The sequence below is a fragment of the Canis lupus genome, chromosome 12, assembly GCF_011100685.1.
Source record: "Canis lupus familiaris isolate Mischka breed German Shepherd chromosome 12, alternate assembly UU_Cfam_GSD_1.0, whole genome shotgun sequence".
NCBI classification, from domain to species: Eukaryota; Metazoa; Chordata; class Mammalia; order Carnivora; family Canidae; genus Canis; species Canis lupus.
This window is the reverse complement of record NC_049233.1, coordinates 33063462-33089328: the sequence shown is the minus strand read 5'-3', so window position 1 is coordinate 33089328 and position 25867 is coordinate 33063462. Positions and strand designations below refer to the sequence as shown.

The 25867-nt window shown below is 36.8% G+C and overlaps 1 protein-coding gene across 1 annotated transcript in view; it reads left to right on the top strand.

The window, feature by feature from the left end:
* The first annotated feature begins 11211 nt into the window (after positions 1-11211).
* COL9A1 (collagen type IX alpha 1 chain) overlaps positions 11212-25867 on the top strand; it is a 90386-nt gene continuing 75730 nt past the window's right edge. Inside the window, exons 1-4 of the mRNA XM_038554447.1 lie at positions 11212-11225; positions 18450-18523; positions 19704-19781; positions 19918-20050. Of these exons, the coding sequence (XP_038410375.1) occupies positions 11212-11225; positions 18450-18523; positions 19704-19781; positions 19918-20050 (299 nt within the window). The remainder of the gene's footprint in view (positions 11226-18449; positions 18524-19703; positions 19782-19917; positions 20051-25867) is intronic.

Below are 25867 nucleotides of genomic sequence, written 5' to 3'. Positions count from 1 at the left end.
AGTTTCCTTATTTTCCAAGGTTTATAAGTAGTGGTGGTAGGAAATGGAATAATGGAAGGGGGACAGAAGGGAAGGAAAAAGAATTAAAGGCAGATACTAAAAGTACTTGCGGACAGTAATATAGGGTAGTTAGTATAGTGAAAACTAAATTTGAGGGCATTATTAACAAGCATCTGGGTTTGGTTGGGTTTAATTTTGTTTCCTTCAAAAGAAACACACATGCCACCCCACCACCACCACCACCACCACCACACACATACCAGGTGCTAGATGATGGGGAGAAAAGAAAAATAAGGCATCATTTCTACTCTCAGGGAGCTAACTCTCTTATTGGAAAACTTATTTCTTATTTTTACATAGAATAAATATTTTTTTTTATTTTTTTATTTTTTATTATTTATTTATGATAGTCACACAGAGAGAGAGAGAGAGGCAGAGACATAGGCAGAGGGAGAAGCAGGCTCCATGCACCGGGAGCCCGATGTGGGATTCGATCCCGGGTCTCCAGGATCGCGCCCTGGGCCAAAGGCAGGCGCCAAACCGCTGCGCCACCCAGGGATCCCTACATAGAATAAATAAAGAATAATTTAGACAAATCACTGAAGTGATTGTGTATTTTTCCATTGTTTAGTTTTCTGATTATAAAGGGGATAATGCCTATTGTAGAGAAGTTAGCAGTTACAGACAAACAAGGAAAATAATGATCACCCCTAATTCCTGAGCTCTTCCTGTTCTGATATGACAGCATCTTTTCTTCGGTTTCATCTTCATTTTCTCTCTCTACACTGGCTCCTTTCTCTCAGCCCACAAGTGTGTTATCTCTCCCTCATCTCAGTATCCTCATCACTATAATGGGGGTAATTGCAACTACCACTGAAGGTTGCTGTGTGATTAAATGAGGTAATATAGGTAAATGCTTGGAACAGTGTCTACCATGTGGTAAACACCATACAATCGTTATTTTTAAATTATTTTAGATCAGGGCAGCCAGGGTGGCTTAGCGGTTGAGCGCTGCCTTCAGCCCAGGACGTGATCCTGGAGACCTGGGATCGAGTCCCATGTCAGGCTCCCGGCATGGAGCCTGCTTCTGCCTCTGTCTGTGTCTCTGCCTCTCTGTCTCTCATAAATAAAATAAATTTAAAAATTAATCATTTTAGAGCAAATATACAAGAAAACTTTTTGCTAGATCCTGTTCTCCCCTAACCACTGTCTCAGCTGTTCCCATCCCTTGGCTCCCTGATCTCTGCTGACTTTATTCTCTTCTTTCCCCATTGTAATTAGACTTCTGCCAGGGACTTGCAAAAGTGTAAGCTTGCTCTCAGCATATTACCAGAGTGTTTTTCCAGCTCAGCTGAATCTCCAGTCACCTCCATTTCCTCCCAGTGTCCATCTACCTTATAGCGCTAGTCAATCTGATGCCAGTTCTGATCCTTTTCACCTTTTCTGGAAATGAAAATCCAGTCTTTGAAAACAAATTTTAAGCTTTGACATCCATCCTTGAGCATCTAGCCTTAAGCCTTTCAGTCTATCTACCCACCTAAACCTAATTCATTCTTATTAAGCACTTTCTCTACAGCGTTTATCATAATCTGCCTTGTATTGTTGTTGTGTGTCTGTCCTTTTGGCTGGACAGGCAACAGTGAGCATTGTGTTTACCTTTGTATCTCTAGATCCTGTTTCATGGATATTTGTCAAACTGTGTTGAAGTCCTGGTGGGGAGGGTACTGCTTAAGGCATTTACTATTTACTACTGTGGGTTTTAATTATTAAGGTATATCTCTTCACTTCTTTACTATATTTTAAAGTCTTTGTGAGGTGGGAATCTGGCTTTTTCAGTTGTATTTATCCCACAGGGTTCAAAATTGTGTCCTGCATATAAGAGGTACTTCCTAAATATTTCTGAAATGATAATTACCTTTGCAGAATACTTTATACTTTACAAAGCTCTTCCACATGGATCAGCTCATTGAATCTCCTGGTGAGCTTCCAAGGGAAGCCCCATTTGGCAGAAGATGAATGAAAAGACACACACTAGTGGAACTAGCAAGGGCTCAAGTTAAAGGTGTCTGATTTTAGATGTCTCGGTTCTCTCTACTATACTCTCCAGCCTGTGAAACTGAATGTAACATCATTTCATGCAAATAGGTTTTCCTGAGTGATCAAAATGGGGAACATCTGGCTGGAGATACAGGGGAGCTCTGAGGAAGAGGTGGGGCTACTTGAGAAGGGCTTGGAAGTGTGCCTTGGAAGAACATGCTGTATGTGAGACAGAGAGAAGGTGAATGATGCTTTGGAAGTTATAGTATGTGAAAGGTTTTGTATTAAACCTAGTTTCACTATTTCATATTTGAAAAAAGCAGGTTGCAGAAAGTGTTTATTTTTAAAGGAAATGCATGCATTTGGCAACTAAAATTATAGTTGAATTTGTAACTCTGTACACAGCAATAGGAATGACTGTGATGGGTTCTGTAGGCAACACAGCAAAACCCTGAGGCTTTTTACAATCTTTCAATTTTTAAAAAAAGTCTTTTTATGGTTATTTACAGTCTAACGTAGGTCAACTAACTTGGTGGTTTTTTGTCTTCTCAAATAACTGCTTACAGTTACACACCAAGGGTCTATCATTTAGCCTTTGGATATAACATTGAAGTTATTTGTTTCTTTCCTTCTGTTTATAGCGTATATTTATGGACAACTTTATTATGGTACAAATCTGTAGCTAAATGACATTTCCCAATATTGCACCAAGAGACTGGTTACTCCAGTGATTCTAGTAATAACATTTTACACATTCTTTTGGCTTTCAACAGTGTCCTGTCAGATAACAAAGCTTAAAAGAACATCTACAGTGATGAAAGCCTTGTGGGGTTGCAATTTCTCTACATCTGCTTCCAAAACCAGCCCTATGTAGCAAGTTATGCTTGGTGAGGCCAATAATTCTAGGTCATTTATTCTTTTATTGCTTCTTTACTATTTTGTTCTACTTGACTGAATAGGTTTTAGGAAATACACCATGGGCATGCTGATTTCCATTCGAGTTGCTCCAGCTACACTGTACATTTTTCCCTTTCTCCCTTTTGAGCTCCACTTGAGAGCTCATTTCACCGTTCAGAGCAACTTCAATTTCAAATCTTTTCCTTGTATACAACCCATTTCCCATTCTTGGCTCTGTGCCTTCATTCTTGAATTCTAAAGTCATCACTTAGTATGTACCCAGGATACTCTTGGACCTTTGTTTTTTAAAAGTAATATACATTTTATTTACTGATCAAGTTTCCCCTACAGAAAGTATTGTTAACTGCGTATGCCATTGACCCTTCCTAGCACCCGACTTTAGTGAGTTTACTTGCCTATTACTAATATTAATTAAAAAAAAAGAATTGTAATTTATGTGGTAGAAAATAACTTGTGTTCTAGTACAGACATCTTGCCTCTTTTACTCTTGCTGCTGGCATCAGGATATCTGGTGTTTCTTAGGTTTTGACAGTCCCCCCAAACTGGGAATTCTTTGCAGACAACAAAAAGGTTCTCCTAGAACTGTGTTACTCTGCAATTGAAACTCTTATCTATGTTTGCCATAGAAATGGATTGCTGATTTGTTTTTCAGTGGGAGAAAGAATACCTCTGGGAATGAAAACTTTAGTACTGTGATAGGCAGCTTAATAGAAGGTAGTTATAAACATTGTTAGACTCATTTTTTTTATTTACCAAAGGCAGTTTAATGATACTAATTTTGTCAACCTATAGGTTAACAATGACACACAAATAATATTTTCAAAAAGTCATACCTTTAACAAAATTAAGTACACTCCATGCATTATCATGCCTCTGAGGTTTTACTCTCATTATTCCAGTTGCCTTGTAATCTGTTCTGTCTTTCTCTGAGTGTAAAATATGATTCACTCCTCAAGGTCAAGGTGAAATGTCACTTCCTCTGTGAAATTTTTTTGAATCCTTCTGAACAGCATCAGTTACTTTTGCCTTTCTGTCTCCCAAACATTTTATAAATCTACTTATTTTCTTTTGGGTATTTTTTTAGGCCAAAATGTGCTTCACAGTTGTGTGTGTGTGTGTGTGTGTGTGTGTGTGTCCTTCCTTAAAGGCAGATAGGCATTATCTGGCTCTGAAAGTTTCCTTAGCACCCAGAATTGTGCTTTTAATATGGTATTGGTTGAAGTTTTGACTGCTGAAGAATATTCAAAATGATGACTAGTTGTAATAAAGGTAGTATGGGTGAGATTACAAATAATTAATGTCCTTAACCTGGGAGAGTTTAAGATCTGGGCCAAATTTTGATATGGCTAGAACCACAGAAAAATATAGAAGAGCCGTTTACTACCACATTTTGTAACTTTTAGCAAAGCACCAGTAAGGTAAACATTTGCATGCAGCTCACTCAATTAGGGCACCAAATTGGTGACTAGTACAATGGGCAAAATTTTACCAACTTTTGAGTTCTTTAGTTTGGAAGTTATGAAGAAAAGAAAATAATTGTGAAGGATTAGATGCACAGTGAAATGGAAAATGTACATAAGCACATTGTGCTGCATGTGTGTGTGTGTATGCATTTGTGTGTACTCAGAAACAACAAATTATAGGAAGAGCACTGGCTTTGGTGGCATATAAACCCAAGCTTGCTTTTTCCCTGCCATCTGGAGTTTCCCTTAGCAAGTTACCTAACAGTTTTGAGCCTCACTTACTTCACCTGTAAAAGGGCAATTATAATGAGTTATGCAGATTAAATGGGATAATTTCTTTTTTAAGTATGAAGCACAGTTCCTGGCATAGTAGAGGCATTTCTTCTCCTGCTTTCTCCTATGTTTCACTTCTAGAAAAAGTCCTGGAAGCCCAGGGGAAACCCTTGGCCAAAACAGACTAGAATAATACCAGCAGTCCTAATCTTGCGCCTCTGTCACCATCTAGTACTCCCTGTCCACTTCTTCATTCCTGCTAGTCCACCCTGGACTGACCATTCCCTGAAAACTGTGCTAATGCCAGTGGCCTTTCAGCTTATAAGGGCTCTAAGTTCAGTCCTCAAGAACAAAGCCTCTTTAACACCTGTCCACATGTCAGTTGCTACTGCTATTCCTGGCATTAATCATAGTTTCAGGGATATTTGAGAAGCAGGAATGGCAGGAGGCAGGACTTCTCTGTGGTTGCCCTTTGGTGGCTCTGGAATGTCTGTGCATGCCTGTGCTGCTTTGTGGTTAGTTGGTTGTGAATTTACAGTTCCAAGTGACTTTGGGTGAGAAAAAGAATGTCTTTCAAAAACCTTGAGCTGCTGGAAGAATTCTCCTAGTTACTCAAATGTTTCTTTCTCTGTAGTTGTTTTCTCTTTCGAGGTTACAGCAGTTAGAATTAAAAGCTGTAATACTGGCTTCAAGGCAAAATTGTTACAACTGGGCTTTGCTATTTATTTTGTATATGCATTTAAATTTTGTGAAAGAATATGTGTAAGTATTTCAAGTGATGTGCATTTATTAAAGTTGTAAATCTGTGTAGAGTAAGACCACAATTTGTGAGTAGAAACATCCTAAAATATTAATAGTGGGTTGTCTAACTTTTTCTTTTTTCTATGTACATATTTTCTGGTTCTGATTCTGTATAATATTTGCATATTACTTCTAAAACAAAACCCCAATTGTATATTATGTCACATATTATTGTTTTTTCATTTTAGAAGTTATATATGTATATAATGCTCAGTTAAATATAATGAGAGGGAAGACATTATTGATACTGAGGTGCTTGAAGGGCTTATTAAGGGGAGTTTTGTAAAAGGAAGAATCCTAAAAGTGTAGCAGAGAACAAAAGATGTGAGTATGAAAGAGAGGAGAGGGCTTTTGACTGATTTACTTTGATATCTATAGGTGGGTTTTTCCAGTAGTTAAATATTGTCTAGGAGTTTTTAACTTCTTCTATAGTCACATCCTTCTTTCCTAAGAAGATCTAAATAAGCCACCATTTACTATAGCAGAGTGGAGTTGAGTCAGAAAATTAAGTAGAGAGTAAGTGATAATAACAAAAAGTTTTAGCTGAAATTTTTTGAGTTAGAGGCACTATTTAAGCTCCAGTTTAGTCCTTATAAAATATACCAAGAGGTGGGTACTTTTATTATTTATATTTACAAATAAGCAAATCAAGTAACAGGGAGATTAGTTACTTCTCCAGGGTCTCCCCACTAGAAAGTAATGGTGCTGATTTGAACCTAAGTAGTCACACTTCTAACCTTGGAGATGGCCTTATTTAAATAGTGATAACAACAGCCTACAGAGATACAGTGTAGAAGAAGTAGTTTGAAAAACTCTTGGGACACACAGGAGAGTTATTTACTAACCTCAGAGCATGTCCTAAGGGGGCAAGCTTCATTGAAAAATTTCTCCAGGAACAAAGTAGCTGGCTGGCACCAACTCTCTCCCTTGCCCCCCAGCATAAACACATGGTCACCTGCAGGAACTACTGAGGTGCCAGCATTCATTACCTAACTTGCTTACACCAAGCAAGTTTTGGTAGATTGGCGTTTCCCAGTCATGTTTTGGTAGATTGGCGTTTCCCAGTCATGTTTGCCTCAGTCCCAGTGCTGCGGGCCACCTCTGCCCCCAAAACTGGGGCAAACCTTGACAACACCATTTCTCCCAACCTGTGTGTTTTGTGGGGTCTTGGTCCTGGGGGATGGTAGTGACAGTGGCAGTGGTAGGCCATGAGAAAGCCTGTTGCACATCTTGTTAAAATCACATGCCCTGTATATGCCACTTTGTGGATCTACCCAGGCCACACGATCCTGGAGGTAGTGGCAGTAGGTCTCATTTCAAAAGCAGACTGGTGTGTGTCATTTTAAAACCACATGCCCCACCCTGACTGGGGACCAAAAATGCCCACAATAGGCAAAGAGAGCCTCTGCAGATGAGTGGACTGAAGAAAAAAAGCAGCCAGGACACAATAGCAGGATGCACACAACACACATAGAAGACACTCAAGTTCTGGTGAACAGGAAACACTGTTCTGTAGGATACTACAGGAACTCTTCTTCATAAGGCCATTACTTTCAAGAGCAGGAGATATAGGTAACTTACTTAACACACAGAAACATACACAGAGAGTTAGACACGACAGAGAAATTTGTCCCATATGAAAGAATGGGAACCACAGCAAGAGACACAAGCAAAATGGATATAAGTAATATGCCTGGCAGAGAATTTAAAGTAATGATCAGAAAAATACTCACTGGTATCAATAAAAGATTGGAGGATGTCAGTGAGACCCTTAACAGAGATAAAGAAGAACCAATTGGAGATGAAAAACACAATAAATGAACTTTAAAATACCTGAGATGGAATAAATAGCAGGCTAGAGGAAGTGGAGGAATGAATTAGCAACCAGGAAGAGAGTAATGTAAACTAATCAAGCTGCACAGCTGAAAGGAGAAAAATATGTAAAATAAGAATATTCTTGGGATGCTTGGGTGGCTCAGTAGTTGAGCACCTGCTTTCGACTCAGGTCGTGATGCCAGGATCCGGGTTTAAGTCCCACATCAGGTTCCCTGCAAGGAGTCTGCTTCTTCCTCTGCCTATGTCTCTGCCTCTCTCTCTCAGTCTGTGTCTCTCATGAATAAATAAATCCTAAAAAAAAAAAAAGAATATTCTTAGGGAATTCAGCAACTCCATCAAGCATAACTACATTCACATTATAGGGACGCTAGAAGAAGAGAGAGAAAAGGGGGCACAAAATTTATTTGAAGAAATAATAGCTTATAACTTCCCAAATCTGGGGAAAGGAAAATAAATCCAGAACCAGGAGGCACAGAGATCCCCCAGCAAAATCAACTCAATGTGCACACCAAGGCACATAGTAATTAAAATGGCAAAAAGTAGGATAAAGAGAGAATTTTAAAAGCAGCAAGTGAAAAGATAGTTACATGCAAAGGAAGCCCCATAGAGCTATCAGTAGATTCTTTAGCAGAAACTTTGTAGGACAGAGGGAGTTGATATATTCAAAGTGCTGAATGGGAAAAAAATCTCCACCCAACAATACTTTATCCAGAAAGACTATCATTCAGAATAATAAAATGAATGATAAAGAGTATATCACACAAGCAAAAGCTAAAGGAGTTCATGACCACTAAACCAGCACTATAAGAAATGTCAAAAAGGACACTTTGAGTGGATAGATAAGACCACAAGGGTAAGGAAAGTAGGGAACACAAAAACAATAAAAATAGGTATACTATAAATATCAGTTAAGGAATTCATAAAATAAAATTATGTGAAGTATTACACCCTATGCTTAAAATATAGTGGGGGGTGGTGAGTAAAGAATGGGTTCAGACCTAAGCAACCACCAACTTAATATAGACTTATATGCAGGATGTATGTTTTATACAAATGTAGTAGTAACCGTAAATAAAAAACCAGTGATAGATATGTAAAAAATAAAGAGAAAAGAACCCAAGTATATCACTATCTTTAGTGAACCAGTGAACCATGAAAAAGAGCTGAAAGAAAGGATCAGAGAACTATAGAACAACCACAAAATAAGTAACAATATGGCAATAAATACATATCTAGTAATAGTTACTTTGCATGAAAATGAACTAAATGTTCAATCAAAACATACAAAATGATAGAATGGATAAAGAAACAAGTCCCATCTATATCTGCCTATAAGATTCTTATTTCAAGCCTAAAGACACATGCAGATTAAAAGTGAGGGGATGGAGAAACATTTATCATGCAAATAGATGTAAGCTGAGGTAGCAATACTTATATCAGACAAAATAGACTTTATTTTTTTATTTTTTTTAACTTCCTTTTTTTTATTTTATTTTATTTTATTTTATTTTTATTGGTGTTCAATTTACTAACATACAGAATAACCCCCAGTGCCTGTCACCCATTCACTCCCACCCCCCGCCCTCCTCCCCTTCCAACACCCCTAGTTCGTTTCCCAGAGTTAGCAGTCTTTACGTTCTGTCTCCCTTTCTGATATTTCCCACACATTTCTTCCCCCTTCCCTTATATTCCCTTACACTATTATTTATATTCCCCAAAGGAATGAGAACATATAATGTTTGTCCTTCTCCGACTGGCTTACTTCACTCAGCATAATACCCTCCAGTTCCATCCACGTTGAAGCAAATGGTGGGTATTTGTCATTTCTAATAGCTGAGTAATATTCCATTGTATACATAAACCACATCTTCTTTATCCATTCATCTTTCGATGGACACCGAGGCTCTTTCCACAGTTTGGCTATCGTGGCCATTGCTGCTATAAACATCGGGGTGCAGGTGTCCCGGCGTTTCACTGCATCTGTATCTTTGGGGTAAATCCCCAGCAGTGCAATCGCTGGGTCGTAGGGCAGGTATATTTTTAACTGTTTGAGGAACCTCCACACAGTTTTCCAGAGTGGCTGCACCAGTTCACATTCCCACCAACAGTGCAAGAGGGTTCCCTTTTCTCCACATCCTCTCCAACATTTGTTGTTTCCTGCCTTGTTAATTTTCCCCATTCTCACTGGTGTGAGGTGGTATCTCATTGTGGTTTTGATTTGTATTTCCCTGATGGCAAGTGATGCAGAGCATTTTCTCATGTGCATGTTGGCCATGCCTAGGTCTTATTGTGAAAATGTCAATGTTACCCAGGGCAATATACACGTTTAATGCAATCCCTATCAAAATACCATGGACTTTCTTCAGAGAGTTAGAACAAATTATTTTAAGATTTGTGTGGAATCAGAAAAGACCCCGAATAGCCAGGGGAATTTTAAAAAAGAAAACCATATCTGGGGGCATCACAATGCCAGATTTCAGGTTGTACTACAAAGCTGTGGTCATCAAGACAGTGTGGTACTGGCACAAAAACAGACACATAGATCAGTGGAACAGAATAGAGAATCCAGAAGTGGACCCTGAACTTTATGGGCAACTAATATTCGATAAAGGAGGAAAGACTATCCATTGGAAGAAAGACAGTCTCTTCAATAAATGGTGCTGGGAAAATTGGACATCCACATGCAGAAGAATGAAACTAGACCACTCTCTTTCACCATACACAAAGATAAACTCAAAATGGATGAAAGATCTAAATGTGAGACAAGATTCCATCAAAATCCTAGAGGAGAACACAGGCAACACCCTTTTTGAACTCGGCCATAGTAACTTCTTGCAAGATACATCCACGAAGGCAAAAGAAACAAAAGCAAAAATTAACTATTGGGACTTAATCAAGATAAGAAGCTTTTGCACAGCAAAGGATACAGTCAACAAAACTCAAAGACAACCTACAGAATGGGAGAAGATATTTGCAAATGACGTATCAGATAAAGGGCTAGTTTCCAAGATCTATAAAGAACTTATTAAACTCAACACCAAAGAAACAAACAATCCAATCATGAAATGGGCAAAAGACATGAACAGAAATCTCACAGAGGAAGACAAAATAGACTTTAAAACAAAGACTGTAACAAGAGACAAAAAGGGCACCATATAATAAAGAGGACAATCTTTAATATTTATGCATCCAACATGGGAACAATTACATGAAACAATTAATAGCAAACATAAAGGAATTAATCAATAGTAATACAATAATAGAAGGGGACTTTATTTTATTTTTTTTATTGGAGTTCGATTTGCCAACATATAGTATAACACCCAGTTCTCATCCTGTCAAGTGTCCCCCTCAGTGCCCATCACCCAGTCACCCTGTCCCCCCACCCACCTCCCCTTCCACTACCCCTTGTTCATTTCTAGAAGGGGGCTTTAACACCTCACTTATATCAAAGGACATATTGTCCAAACAGAAAATCAACAAGCTAACAATAAAAAAACAAAAACAAAAAACAAAAAACAAAAAACAAAAAAAACAAAAAAACAAGCTAACAGTGGCTTTGAATGACACACTAGACCAATTGGATTCAACAGATATATTCAGAATATCCCACCCTAAAACAGCAGAATACACATTCTTTTCAAGTGCACATGATTCTCCTGAAATGATCACATATTAGGCTATAAAACAAGTCTCAACAAGTTCAAAAAGATCTAAGTCATGAATCTTTTCTGACCGCAATGCTATGAAACTAGAGATCTACCACAAGAAAAAATCTGGAAGGAGCACAAATACATGGAGGTTAAATAAGATGCTACTAACAGTGAATGGGTCAACCAGGAAATCAAATAAGAAATCAAAAATTACATGGAGAGAAATGAAAATGAAAACACAGTGGTGCAAAATCTCTGGTATGAAGCAAAAGCGGTTCTAAGAGGCAAGTGTATAGCAATACAGGCCTACCTCAAGAAGCAAGAAAAATCTTAAATAAACAACCTAACCTTACACTCAAAGGAGCTAGAAAAAAGCACAAATAAAATTCCAAACCAGCAAAAGGAGAAAACTAATAAAGATTGGAACAGAAATAAATGATATAGAAACAAAAAGAATAGAACAGATCAATGAATCCAGGAGCTTGTTCTTCGAAAAGATAAAAAAAAAAAAATTGATAAACCTGTAGCCAGACTCATTTGAGAAAGAAAAAATAAGATGACTCAAACAAAATCATATGAAAGATAAGAAATAATTGACACTACAGAAATACAAATGATTGTAAGATTGTAAGATTATGAAGTTATATGCCAACAAATTGGACAATCTGGGAGAAATGGATACATTCTTAGAAACATATAATTTCCCAACACTGAAGCAGGAAGAAATAGAAAATTTAAACAGGCTGATTACCAGCAATGAAATTGAATTAGTAATAAAATAAAAACTCCTGACAAAAAAAAGCCCAAGGCCAGAGAGCTTGCCAGGTGAATTCTACCAAACATTTTTTTTTTCTACCGAACATTTTTTAAAAAAGATTTTATGTGAATAAACATAAATAAATAAACTGAATCCAACAATACTAAAAAAAATTCAAAAACCATTTGATTTCTCTCATATGTAGAATTTAAGAAATAGCACAAATGAAGAAAGGGAAAAAAAGAGACAAGCCAAAAATCAGACTCTTTCCTATAGAAAACAAACAAGTGGTTACAGAGGAGCGGTGGGTAGGGGGATGGATGAAATAGATGAAGGGGATTAAGAGTATAGCTATCTTGATGAGCACTGGGTAATAATGGGACTGTTGAGTTACTATACTGTACACCTGAAACTAACAGAACACTGTATGTTAACTATACTGGAATTAAAATTCAAAAAAATTTGAGTGTTTAGTGTCTTTCTCCTTCAATAGACTTTCTGAACGATTAGGTTGCTTTGTATTTGCACATTGATTCTGAGAACAACCATAAAATGGAATCAATTATAATAATTCAATATATACATATGGAAACCAACCAAAAATGGAATATCTGCATAAAATCAAAGTTTATTTAAAGACTGGAAATCAAATTCTAGTCTGACTTCTCAGCTCAGGTTTCAAATTGCAGGATTACACTGCCACCTAGTGTAAGCAAACATTTCCCAGCGTGTGAAAGCTAGTGAATGCATAAAATCTCATAGGATGCAACCTAAAACAATGTTTACTTAAAAGTTCTTTGGTAAAAGAGCAAAAGCAATTTCAGAATGAAGGATCTTTCTATATTTTATTAATAGAGTGTGACATGGATTCAGGAATACATTTTATATTTTTTGCTTGATAAATGAGAATAGTGCAGAAGGGAAGGCTTGGGTTTCTGTACTTCATTCTGCCAAGTAAATTTCTTTAATACTTATAACATAAAGAAATTAATACAATTTGTTTTCATAAGCTAATACAATTTATTTTCATAAGTGTTAATGTTTCCAGTAGATCTGTCCTATGGGTACAACTGACGTTTATTTTAAAAAGCTATTTGGCAAGTAATTATGGATTTGCAGACTAATATTTTTAATATCAGTAAAAGGGAAAGTAGCTCAATGGAATTGAAAACATTACCTTTATGATCAGCTTTTCTCACTGGGCCAGCAGCACCAGCATCAACGAGAGAGCTTGTTAGAAATATAAATTCTTAGACCCACCTTAAATCTCCTGAATCAGAAACTCTGGGGGTGAAGCCCAGAGATACATTTTTATCTTCAGGTGATTTTGATGTAGCTTTGGGAACCACTGTTAGAAAGAAGGGCTTATGACATGTAGAAAAAAATGTTGAGTGACCAGCAGGTAAAGTTTGGAAGATGCAAAAGAGACTTAGGACATGAATCAGCTGCTACAAATTGAAGATAATTGATCTGCAAGGAAGCAAATGTAGCAACACATATTGGAAGCACATGTGTGGTGGCGAGGAATTGATTTCTCCCTTCCTTGGGGAGATGCAAATATTCATATTTTTGAGGAAGCAAAAATAATATACCAGAAAGCTTGGAGATGGGGGTGGTATTTATATTAATAACACATTCTTGTATTAATGGCTCATGGCAAGAACACATTTATTTGTGAGTGATTTCAGAGAGAATGGTTATCATCATGGGGCTCTATTAGCTTGCTATATGTGATTAGGCTACAATTACAAATGTAGAGCCAAAATAAGCAGATTAAAAATAGAGCTTTGATTGTGGTAGATTTCTTTACAGTAAAACTTAACTTAATGCAAAACTGTGGGAATCCTCGTTTTAGCAACTCTCTGATTATTAATCAGCTTCTCAGCCAGATTTCTTTGATAAATTTCATGTACTAGCTGTGGCTAATTTGCAGCATCCTCGCACCACTGCTATGTGTCACTAGGCATTTGAATCTTTTGTTTTTAAAAACAAGATATAGAGAAGAAAGCTTACAACTATATACTATTAGGAAGTTAGTTTAAAAAGAGCCTCTTCTTTGTTTTAATCTATAAAATAAATGTGAGACACATGGCATATTTTTTAAAAAGTTGTAAGTTTATGGTAACTTCACTTCAAAAGAATACTTAAAAATATTGTAGTGTAAAAACTAAGGAGTCTTCTTGACTATTCTATGAATTTTATGGGATGTCCAACTATTGTGCCTCCTCAGGTAATAAGAGGAAAGATATCTCTTGACATACCTAGTGCCTACTGCATTCTAATGCAATGTTTTTAAAACCTTGGGTTGCAACCAATTAGCTGGTCCTGAAATCAATTTATTGAGGTAGTCACCATCACTAAAAAATGAAACAGAATAAAACAGAAAATAGGGTGCACTACATTTATATGGATATATATTTTCTTCTGAAACTTGTTTCAGTTGTGTGTATGCATGCATATTTATCAAATCCATCCAATTCATCCTTCAGCAATGCCAGAACCATTTTTCGGAAGACATATCTAAAAAGTTATTATTGGCCTCAAACTCCTCAACCAGCTCCCTTAATAGCCAGAATAAAGTCCAAACTATTTCAAAGGCTTTCAATATCTCCTTACTCAATGTCTCCTGCATGGGTCCTTATATCATTTCAGAAAATGACATCACCATCTACTAGGTTGCTCAAACTTGAAAAGTGTTTCACTCGCCCTCCTCTCCTTTATCCAGTCTACCCTTAGTCTTGTCTCCGGATTCTCATCTAGTCTGAGTCAAAATTTATCATCTCAGAGGAGCCTTTTTTGACCCCTCAATCTTGATCAGCTTCTACACCTATCCCTGCCTTTCTCTAATACACATTGCCCATTTTTGTATATATATATTTATAACAGTTCCAATTCAAACTATCTTGTCTATTCTTCTACCTGAATTTAGTATCTGTCTCCCCACCAGCTGTAAGGTCCATGGGGCAGGGACCTAGACTTTCTCTGCTGTACCTCTGTGCTGAGACCAGTTCAAGGCTCATGGTAGAAGAGTCACCAATAAATATTTACCAAGTGAAAGAGTTCCTGAATTAAACCTGGGTTCCTAAAATACTCTCTTCTACCTTTTTTGCCAGGGTATCTGCTATTTCATCTGCCCAGAATGTACTGTTCCCACCTATTCTCTTGGTAAGCTTCCATTCATTCTTTAAGATTTCACTTCCTTTATGAAAAATTTCCTGATGCTCCTGGACCGAGTTCATATATGTTCTCAATGGTACTGCAGCTTCATTCCCTCACTGTTTTGCAAACATTTTCATATTGGATTTCCCAACTGGGCTGTGAACTTCCTTGGCACGGCTTTTTGTCTCCTCAACTCCTAGCACTTGGTAAGAATGGTTTTATACTTGGTACATATAGTCATTCACTAAGTGTTTGCTAAATGGTTGAGGACACAAATGAAAGAGAATAGATGATCAAGAAAGATGATTATTTGTGATTATGTTCCCTGATTTAAACTGCAAGTAAATTAAATTCTGGATTTCTAGAGAGGGGAAGATGTGTGTGTGTGTGTGTGTGTGTGTGTGTGTGTGTGTGTGTGTTAGGAGAGGGAGGGAGTAAAAAGAGATGAAAGCATAATTATTCTGCTAAAATATTTCTATTTACAAAATGGATCATCTTTAAATATCGAGCTGTCTTACTGCATTTATGATTTTATATAATTGATCAGATTTCATTTCCACATAGCTTTTTAGGAGCAAACTGTTAGGTAAAGTGAGGGAACAATGTTAGTGATGAAAAAGCTTATGTGTCTGTGACTTTAGAGTGCAATTTGACCTGACCAGAGGGTGTGGGGTTTGCCCTGCTCCCTGCGAGACTCTCGTGTCAAGGTATGAAATATAATTAATAGAAAACAGGGTAGAAAAAGGAGAAAAAGTATCCTTAAATGTGGTGTGTGTGTGTGTGTGTGTGTGTGTGTGTGTATGAGAAAGAGACAGACAGACAGACAGAGAGACAGCGAGAAAGAGAGAGAGAGAGAGAGAGATCTTGTTTTCTCTGGACTTACATTCTTTCTTAATAGAGCTCTAGCTTGCTCTTCAACATCTTACATAAAACTGCCAAACTAGAATAAAGCCAAACCACTTATAAGAAAACCTATTTTGTTCTCATTTAAAAAAACATTTATTAAAATTCCCCCTTCATTTGCCTTCTCATTCTAGCTGTAGAGGACTGTTCAAAGTGGGAGGAGGAGGGGACAAAAGCAGGTAAGATCTTTAAAACACTTAACAAAAGGATTTCTCAAACACTTAATTACACAGGAAAATCTGCCTCTTTTGTCTCCCACAGTAAATAGTATTAGAAGATCTGTGATACAAATAAAGAACTTAAGTGGAGAGGATCCCTTTGGAAAATGCCCCTTGCCTTGTGAATCTAGGGCTGGCTTACCTTGTGTGATTTCAGAGAGGTCCCCAGCTGCACGGTTTCTCTTCTGAAGTCCTACCATTAGAGTTCAGGTTTTTTTTTGTGTTGGTTTTGTTTTTGTTTTTTGTTTTTTTTGTTTTTTGATTAGTTAACTGCTCCATTTACGTAAGCCCTGGTCAACTTTCAAGAAAAAGCCAGGCTAGAACCATTTATAATTCTGTGATTCAGCCAAAATGGCTGCCTTTGGGAACCATAATTTTGATTGATGGAAGGAGAATGACAAGGCCCTGTGGAGAGTCCAAACAACATGAAGAAATGGATGTCCTAATGCCAGGGGAGAGACAGGGAGGTCAAAAGTAGAAACTAGAAAGAGGAACAAATGAGGTAGATGTTCAGGTTTACCTGGCTCTCAGCTCATCATGGCAAACAAATTCTCCATCAAACTGAGGAAAACAGAAGAGGAAAGAATTTTTTTTAAAGAAACAAACAAAAAAATAATACCATTTATTTTGCAATTAAAAAATTCAATTGATTTAAAAATTAAAGAAATATCAAGAAAACAAAACTACCTCATACTAGACACCAAAACTTATTAAGATCAGTGGATCATCTGAACCTGACAAGTATTTGTTTTTGATTGGACACTGATGTCTCCCAAGATGGGACAAAAAGCAGACCATCCCAAGTGGATAAGGTGGAGGCTCTTTCTTGAAGTATTTAGGTTCTGAAGAGAAGATGGATATATGTGATATGGTGTTGATAAAAAAAACCTTTCCCTTCAGGTCTATGCTCCTTGTAACATGTTCTCAACTTGTTTATAGAGGATAATATGTTGTTTACGTCCCAGGATATTCTGCTTAGCTCTGGTAATTATAGAGCTTAAGAAGAAATAAAAACTAGGGGACTTGATATTACATTTTACCAAGTTTTTTGTGCCTCAATTGTCTAACCTGTAGAATAGGAGTCATTTTAGTTTTACTTTATAGTGTTTAGAGAATTAAATGTTATCAGGCTTTAAGCATTTTCAACAGAGGGGTCAAATACTGAAGTGTTAGTTATAATGATGATGACAATGGGAAAGAATGACTGTTCCCCTGTGCCAGGCATTTGATTTTCTGCTTTGATATCTTGTTTCATTCTCAAAACAATTGTTTTAGGTAGCTATTTTCAACCCACTTTTCATCTAAGGTAGCTGAGTTACACACAGATTAACTAATTTGCCCCAAAACATACAACTGGTAAACTTCAGAACAAATGGAGATTCAAATCTAGGTTGGCTGTGCACCAAGGCCCCCATGAGTTCCCACATCTCTGCTTTCCAGTGAGCCCCTCTTTACCTCAGTCCTCTAAAAGCATTCACTGTATTTCTATAGCAGTTCTAAAAGCTTCCATTGTATTCCTATAGCAGCTTGCCTGAGTTTTTCTGGTGAATTTCTCCACATCCTGACTTTTTTTCTTTTCAGCAAACTTTCCCTTGCTAATCCCTCCTTCAGTGTAACCTTGTTAGCTTTGAGGACACACCCCTGGCTGGGCCTGGGCTTACAGGGCCACCTCTCCCCACCCCTTCCCTCTCCTGTGGTTTAAAGTGTCACCGATGCCTTTGGCTCACTCCCTTTGCTTTAAGTCCTTACACAGGCAGGACGAACCAAGGCTGGGCCTGGAACCCATTAGTCCTGGGGTGACAGTGAAGGGGTCTTGGGGGGAGTGCTGACCTCCCCTACAACCCCTTCATAGCCGGGACTGTTGGCACAAAAGAAAAACGAATGGGAAAATGAAGAACTTCTGGTAAGACCTTGACACTGGAAAGAGTGGTGGGGAGACTGGGTTGGGGGCCCTCGGAACCAAGGGTCTGTGTTTCTGCAGCGGTAGTGGGATAAGAGGAGGTGAAGGTAGATGGGGAGGGGAGAGGAGAGAGAGAGAGACTCAGAGAGACAGGGAAAGACAGATGGGAGTGAAACAAAAGAATAAGCATAAGAGGAGAGAGAGAAAGGAGAAAGAGAGAGCTATTAAAGTGAAGAGGGAGAAATATTAGGATGAAAGAAAACATAGACAAGGAAATAGATGTAAAAACAGTGAAATAGGGAGATACAGAGAAAGTATGATAAAGCAAATAGCGATCTCATGATTGTTTTAGAAGGAGCTGGAAACGTGAGACTTCATTAAATCTCTCAAGAGTTCAAAGTCAAATGGAAAAAGTAAACTATACTGAGATTTGATTACCTTCATTAATTGTGTTTACCATATTTCCAGATATTTAAGTAGTCCTCATCTGGAGGGACTCCTATTTGAGTCATTTTCTTTTCTCCTCTTCAGGAAAATTCCAGTTTTCTTCTTTGTATGCAGTTTTCTGGGATCTTGGACATCTGCAGCTGTCAAACGTCGCCCAAGTAAGGGCCACAGTTTCTGCATTTTGAAATATCACTTGTTCCCAGAAAGGATCAGACAGGACGGTGGTTGAGTGAGGGCTGAATGAAATATCCATGGTCCTCCACAGCCTTACTCTTCAATCCTGCTTTAGCCATGGGTTTATTCCATGGCTGGTTTTATGTGGCCAATACTGGGTATAGAAATCCCGGCTGTGATCACAATTGGCAGGAAAACCAACCTGTGTACTCTAGTGCCTTGCACATTGGACCTACTTGGTTAATGTGGTGATTGGTAATGTTGGCTGGGTGGACCGATGGATGGATGAATGGATGGGTGAATGACCTGGAGTCAGGGGAGGTGTAAAGAGTATTTTGATGTATTGGGATGGCTGGGCCAAAACTTGTAGCTGGAAAATGCTTTTTCTGAAGTCTAGGAAGCCTCTGTTGTCAGATGAGTCTTAGCAAGGTGCTGGGGTTATACAGTTACAAGAAGCTTTCTTAAAAACTTCTTCCCTGCAACCTTCCACATGTGTAAGGAGCATCCAATTTAATTCTAGGATTTCTCATTGAATTAAGAGTTTAATTATTTTCATGATTCTTGTATCTTCATTACTTTTCCCTATTCTAGGAGGATACCAATGGTCTACGTCGGCACCCATTTTTGATCTCTTAGAATGAATTTGTAAAATTAAAAGCATCTTATATACTTTATTTTGGATTAATAAATCCCAACTCTCCCTCCAAACTCCTCTATTTAACAAAGATTCCTAAGAACTCTGCTCTCCAGAAATCCCACTAACTGGCTCAAGGCTGGCTCTGGATTCTGTTAGGTATTCTAAAATATGTGGTGTTTAAGGAATATTTTCTAGTCCAAGCCACCAGAAGTTTTCCAAACAGGCATCTGACACTGTGCCATTCAGAACATTGCGCAGCTCTCATTCCAAAAGGAACAAATTCCTAACTTCCTCCAAAGGAACATTTTCCCAGTACAAATTATTAAAACTCTACACTCTGTTTCCCTTCTAGGATGAGATGAATTAATTATAATTTTAGAGCCATAGAATTAAAGCCAAATACACTATAAGCAAGCTATTTGGCATATTATTCTACTATAAATAGTTGTCCAGCCCTTATTGTTATTGATATATCTTCATGGTCCTTGTAGTGGTTGGTGTAGGATGACATGCTAACTCTTTTGCAGGATTCCCTGTTAATTCAAATTCTAATGGTGGAAATGAACTCTGTCCAAAGGTCAGGATTGGCCAAGATGATTTGCCAGGCAAGTAACCTTATATCATATTGAAAATGCATGCTTTCTATGAACCTACCTGATACATTCTTTTATTTGGAAGGTTGTGGTAAGGAATGTAACCCATTTCATTTTAGACTTTTTATTTTGTGTTCCCTTTCTGTAGGGTTTGACTTGATTTCTCAGTTCCAGGTAGATAAAGCAGCATCTAGAAGAGCTATTCAGAGGGTAGTGGGATCAACTGCATTACAAGTGGCTTACAAACTGGGAAATAATGCAGACTTCAGGATTCCAACAAGGTATATAAAAATATTTTATTTAATTATCTGCCTCAAATGCATTTTTAAAAATGAAAAGCTATCCAATGTTAGAAAATCTTCTCATACTGAATCCTTGTTAGATCATGATTTTATTTAAAGATGAAGAAATATATTTACTTATCTATCTTCAGTCTTCAGTGTTTAAATATATGAATGTTCTTCATGTCTCCAGTATGTAATTTACTTTTCATTCCAGAGAGAAAAAAAAAAATCACTGAGACCATTATACATTGATTCAGGACATGTTCTTATTACTTTGCTCTCTGTTTTTGTATAATTTTTGTCTGGTTTTGGCTGAAAGGACCCTCTGTGCAAATTGCCAGAGGTTAAGCATAAATTTAACTAGGAACCGCGGAGTGGTTAGAACTCTCAATGGTGCTGTTCAAGCGTCCTGGTGCTGAAATTGAACCACACATCTCCTGCTTGGTTCCTGGCAGGAATCAAACAAAAGCAAAATTAGAATAATGGTAACTGGAGCAATGGTAGTAATAATAATTTCAAAATCCTCCATTTCATTTAACTTCTTCTCTAGAACTGTTTTTTATCCTTTAAATTATTCATAACTGTGGTGCTTTAGTGTATGGAAGTGTTGAGTCATACCGTTGTTATGAATGAACTTCAGGACTTTTAGTTTTATATCACCTAAATACTTTATATATATTTATCATAATTATTGTATGTTTTAGTGCACTGTGAAAAATTGAATTAAGATTCTTTTGATAGACGAACCAGAAAATTAGGGCTTTGATAAAAAGGTATAAAAGTAAATAATGATTAATTAGAACAGTAAAAGACTATTTTAAAGCTCTAAATGTTTATAATAGTGAAAATTTTGGTCAAATTAGAATATTCTGATGTAGTACCAGACTGCAGATAGAAATTTATGTTTTGAACATATGAACTATGTATTTTTTTTCCAAATATGAACTATATTTTATAAAATGACAATAGTTCACTGCATAAGCTCTTTTTAGAAATTTGTTAATTAACATTAAATCTCATCGTCATCGCAACCCTGTGGTAGAGACATTATTATTCACATTTTATAAAGCAGGAAACTGAGGCCAGAAGTTTAAGTTACTTACATGAGGTCCCAGGGTTGGGAGGTGCTGGAAGGATTGAAGTTCAGGCAGAATGGTGCTTCAACTGACCCTGGAAAATTATTCACATTTGGAAAGATTATAGGCATGATAACAGCTACTGACTTTTTTTTTTTGCTTCTATTTTCTTTTCATGCACAGAAGTGCTAGTTGTGTGTGTGTGTGTTTAAAGTAGGCTCCATGCCCAGTGTGGAGTCCTATTTGCATTCTTTTTTTTTTTTAATTTATTTATTTATTCATGAGAGACACACAGAGAGAGGCAGGGACATAGGTAGAGGGAAAAGCAGGCTCCTTGCAGGGAGCCCGATGTGGACTCAATCCCGGATCCTGGGATCACACCCTGAGCCAAAGGCAGACACTCAACCACTGAGCCACCCAGGTGTCCCTCTTAGTTGCGCTCTTAAATAAGCTTTAAAAAGTTCGTTTTTTTTTTAATAAAATAAACATGACGCAAGACCCCTCGATGCTGACATAATTCTCTCTTCTATGATTTGAGCTACAATCTGGACTGTCATTAAGTAAATCTAATTTCAGATATTGACCAACTTGAGGCCACATAAACTCATACCTCGTGCTCATCTTTGCTGTTGCTCTTCTCTAAGTTCCTAGAGCTGTCACTAAATATTTGTCACAGTATATAACCAATGTTCCATATTCTCTGTTTCCTTGACTCTCTGCCCCCCTAAAAATCCTGATTTACTGGCAAAACTCATTAAAAGATGAAAAAAGAATTAGGTAGGAAGTAGAAAAAAAGTAGGGGAAAGAAATAAAAAAAGGAAGGGAGAGTCAGAGCACTGAGATAAATGGAGTCCCAAATAGGTAATAAGGTGTATTCTTGGGCAAAATACCTACACTATCTTTATTTCAGTCTCTTCAGAATAAATTAGGAATAATAATAATTAGGTCATAGATTTGCCATGAAGATCAAATATTAATAAATTGGAGAGAGCTTGGATGAAGCCTGGCACACAGTGGTATTTGTTAAGTATTTGTCTAAGTAGTGGGGAGCACTATAAGGAGCAGATGGGAACCTTTTCTCCTTAGTGGATTCTTTCTTTTCAAGCTGTCCTCCCAGTCCTACTCTTTCCAAGTGGCAAGAAAGGCAGGGTTTGGAATTTCTTTCAGATCATGTGGGGAGCAGTTTTGGTTTAAAGGAAATGTCTATACTGAGAATATAGGTTATGAGGGAATGAAAAGAAAACCTTAACAGGATCTTCATGGGAGGGAAATGAGAGTATGGTATATAAAGCTGATATAATAGAGTCACAATTTACCTTCATCTTTTCAATTTTTTAAAAAGATTATGAAATATTTTTTGCTGCTTTTTATTATTTAGACATAATAGTATATTCTCAACTCAAACTTACAAACATTTTGTGTTTGTTTACATTAACAAATAAAATTATTAGCTCTTTTTTGGCTTAAGGTCATAAACAAATGTTTCAAGTTCTAGTTTTCTTATCTTTTATTCAAACCTTTACAGTTCTTCTTTTAAGGTACTTTGTACAGATGTAACATAATGAAATAAATCATTTATAGATCTAGCTACTTTTACATTATGTGTGCTGTCAAGTTTACTTATTGATGTGCATAGCATATTTGCAAGAACGGAATCTCAGGTGTTCAAAAAAGACAATGGTACTGACTGCTATATAAATTAGACTTGTGAGGACTTCTAAAAGGTCCTAAGTAAATATAAATAATATATATTTTATTAATTTGAACACTGAAAGGAATTTTCTTCTCTTATATTGACAAATTATATTACCTAGTTTAAAAGATTAAGAACATAATAATCTTGATTATAGTTATATACATACACAAATATATACATATATATTATCTTCATGTTTATGAATACAGAGAGCAGATGGATACATTTAATTTAACATATGTCTATAAATGAACTGTTCTAACAACCCCAGTCACCAACTCATTTTTATTTTTTATTTTTTTATTTTTTAAAAATATCTTATTTATTTATTCATGAGAGACACAGAGATTGAGAGGCAGAGACACAGGCAGAGGGAGGAGCCAGCTCCAAGCAGGAAGCCGGACGTGGGACTCGATCCAGGGTCTCCAGGATCACGCCCTGGACTGAACGTGGCGCTAAACCACTGAGCCACCCGGGCTGCCCACCAACTCATTTTTTAAAAAAGTTTTTGGCATTATAAAACCAAGTCAATGGTATATAGGGACATTATGTTCTATCCTACCTTCAACATAATCTCTTTGCTCATTTAGCAGGAAAGATGAGATGAAGCATAAGTTGGGAGAGATTCCTGAGTCAACCTGATGATGTATTTGCAAAAGAGTCACTTAGACAAGTTACTATGACTTGTGGAATCAAAGCAAGATAAGTTTGTTTTACCTAGGGACTGATAAATTCTACAGCCTTGCTAAGTCATCTGTAAACAAATACATTAGTGGCACAGGTTTACAAAAACCTAGAAAAAGAATGCTTTAAAGAAGAGAATAAAACTTTAAGATTTATCTTCCTTCTATGAAATTCTCTTACCTCAACAATAACTGTATTTGGACAAAAAAGAAAAATGAATTCTTTAAGCATCTGTTTAAATCCAGATCATTAAGTAAGAAGAATATTAAAATAACATACTCACAATTTAAATAGATACTTGTCAAATTTCACCATTGAATAAAATGTGTTTTAAAGATTTTATTTATTTATTCATGAGAGACACAGAGAGAGAGAGAAAGAGAGGCAGTGACACAGACAGAGGGAGAAGCAGGCTCCATGCAGGGAACCTGATGTGGGACTTGATCCAGGGACTCTAGGATCCCTCCCTGGACCAAAGGCATGCGCTAAACTGCTGAGCCACCCAGGGATTCTATGAATAAAAATTTTAAACTTATCTCCCAGCTCCAAGTTAATTGAGGTCAGTTAAATGAAATGTAAAAACGTCTATAAGGTTTTTGTAATTATACAGTAGGTAATATACTGTCATCAGTGAAAGTGAAACTTAGTTTCTTCTCTAGAGGTTATTCTGGAATATGCATATTCTGGAGAATTGAAGTCAAAGGAAATATGTCAAACAAAATTGATATTAAAAGTAAATATCAAAATAGATGTGGGCATTTTTATCCTTGGGAAATAGTTCTTGCACACATTTTTTTTTCTTCTTTAGCTTCAAACTGAATATTTTAAATGTATTTGTTGAAACCTCCTGTATACTTAAAAAAAAAGATATTATTTGTTTGAGACACACAGAAAGAGAAGCATGAGTGAAGGAGAGGGGTAAAGGGAGAGGGAGAAGCAGACCCCACTGAGCAGAGAGCCCAATGTGGGGCTTAATCTCAGAACTCTGAGATTGTGACTTGAGCCAAAGGCAGACACTTAACTGACTGAGCCAACCAAGTGGCCTCAAACCTCCTATATACTTGACAAACATTTAATGAATTGGGAATTTTGTAATAAGTATATTGCAAATCACCAGTGATCACCAGTACATATCACCAGTGATCATTTAAGAATGTGTACTAACAAAGCAATTCACCCAGGATTATTAATAAAAACAAAGTCGTTTTAGAACATAACGGTTAAAAGAAGTACTTGGATGCTAAAAGGGAATTCAGATGAAAAGCTTCATATTTTTGTTATTTTTGTCAGCAAAGCAATGAAATTTCTTGACATAGTTGACCCATTTATTGAAGGTGTGCAAAAATATTTGTAGTAAAGAGTTATATGTTTGTTTATGCAGTTGTGAGAGATGATAAAATTTTATAGTTAAAATCAAAGTAAAGATAGAAAATCTCAGTAAATTGAGTAATTTCATTTATTGCTAAACATTCTTGGAACTGAATAATTTTTTTGGTTTAGAAATTCTTGACCTCCTCAAAATATATTTTAATGCAACTGACAATAACATGTATGCCAATACGATAAATTTATGTGTTACTCTTTTTGCTACAAATTAAATCAGCATCCACTTAGATATTCCTTCTTGCTTTTCTCTTTTTCATTTCAGAAGAGGGGCTATTTAACAGGAGTCTGACCGGAAGGAAAGTTATTTGGGGCTTTGAACTCTGGTCCATAATTATTTTCAGAAATGTCAAATGTTATTATTTACCAAACAAAATTAATGGCATCTAGTTTTCATAGCATTCTTTCCTTCCTTAGGAATTTTTCTATACTGAGGAGGAGAAAGGTAGAAAAACCTTCAAGCTTGTGAAAGATGATGCTTACCTTTAATATGTTCTGATTTTTAAAAATTGCAGTCACAGCTTTTAGCAGCTTGGTTTCAACAAAAGAAGATCCAGGTAGTTGCTGCTGAGATCACAGTTCCCACATGGACTGGAGATGGCTTTAGGACACTGCAGTTGTATGTTGCTATTTAAAGCAATAAAAGAAGGAGCAATGATACAGACTTAGTTGTCAGGTCCTGAAACAACTGGACTGGAGTAGAGAATTAAGAACTGGCCAGTTTTCCCTTGTCATACATCCAGTGACAAGCAACCAGATGCTACTTTAATGTTACACTTTAAACTCCTTGGAAAAGACTAACATGCTCAGTGTGAAGGAGCTTCTCAAGTCTGTATGGTTACTGATTCTCAAAATGCAAATGTGGGTCTAGGATAGGATATAATTGTGGAGCGAACTACCCAGGTAATTATGGAAATGACAAATACTCCTAACAATGTGCTATATAAAAAATTTAAAAGCTGCTTTAATTAAATG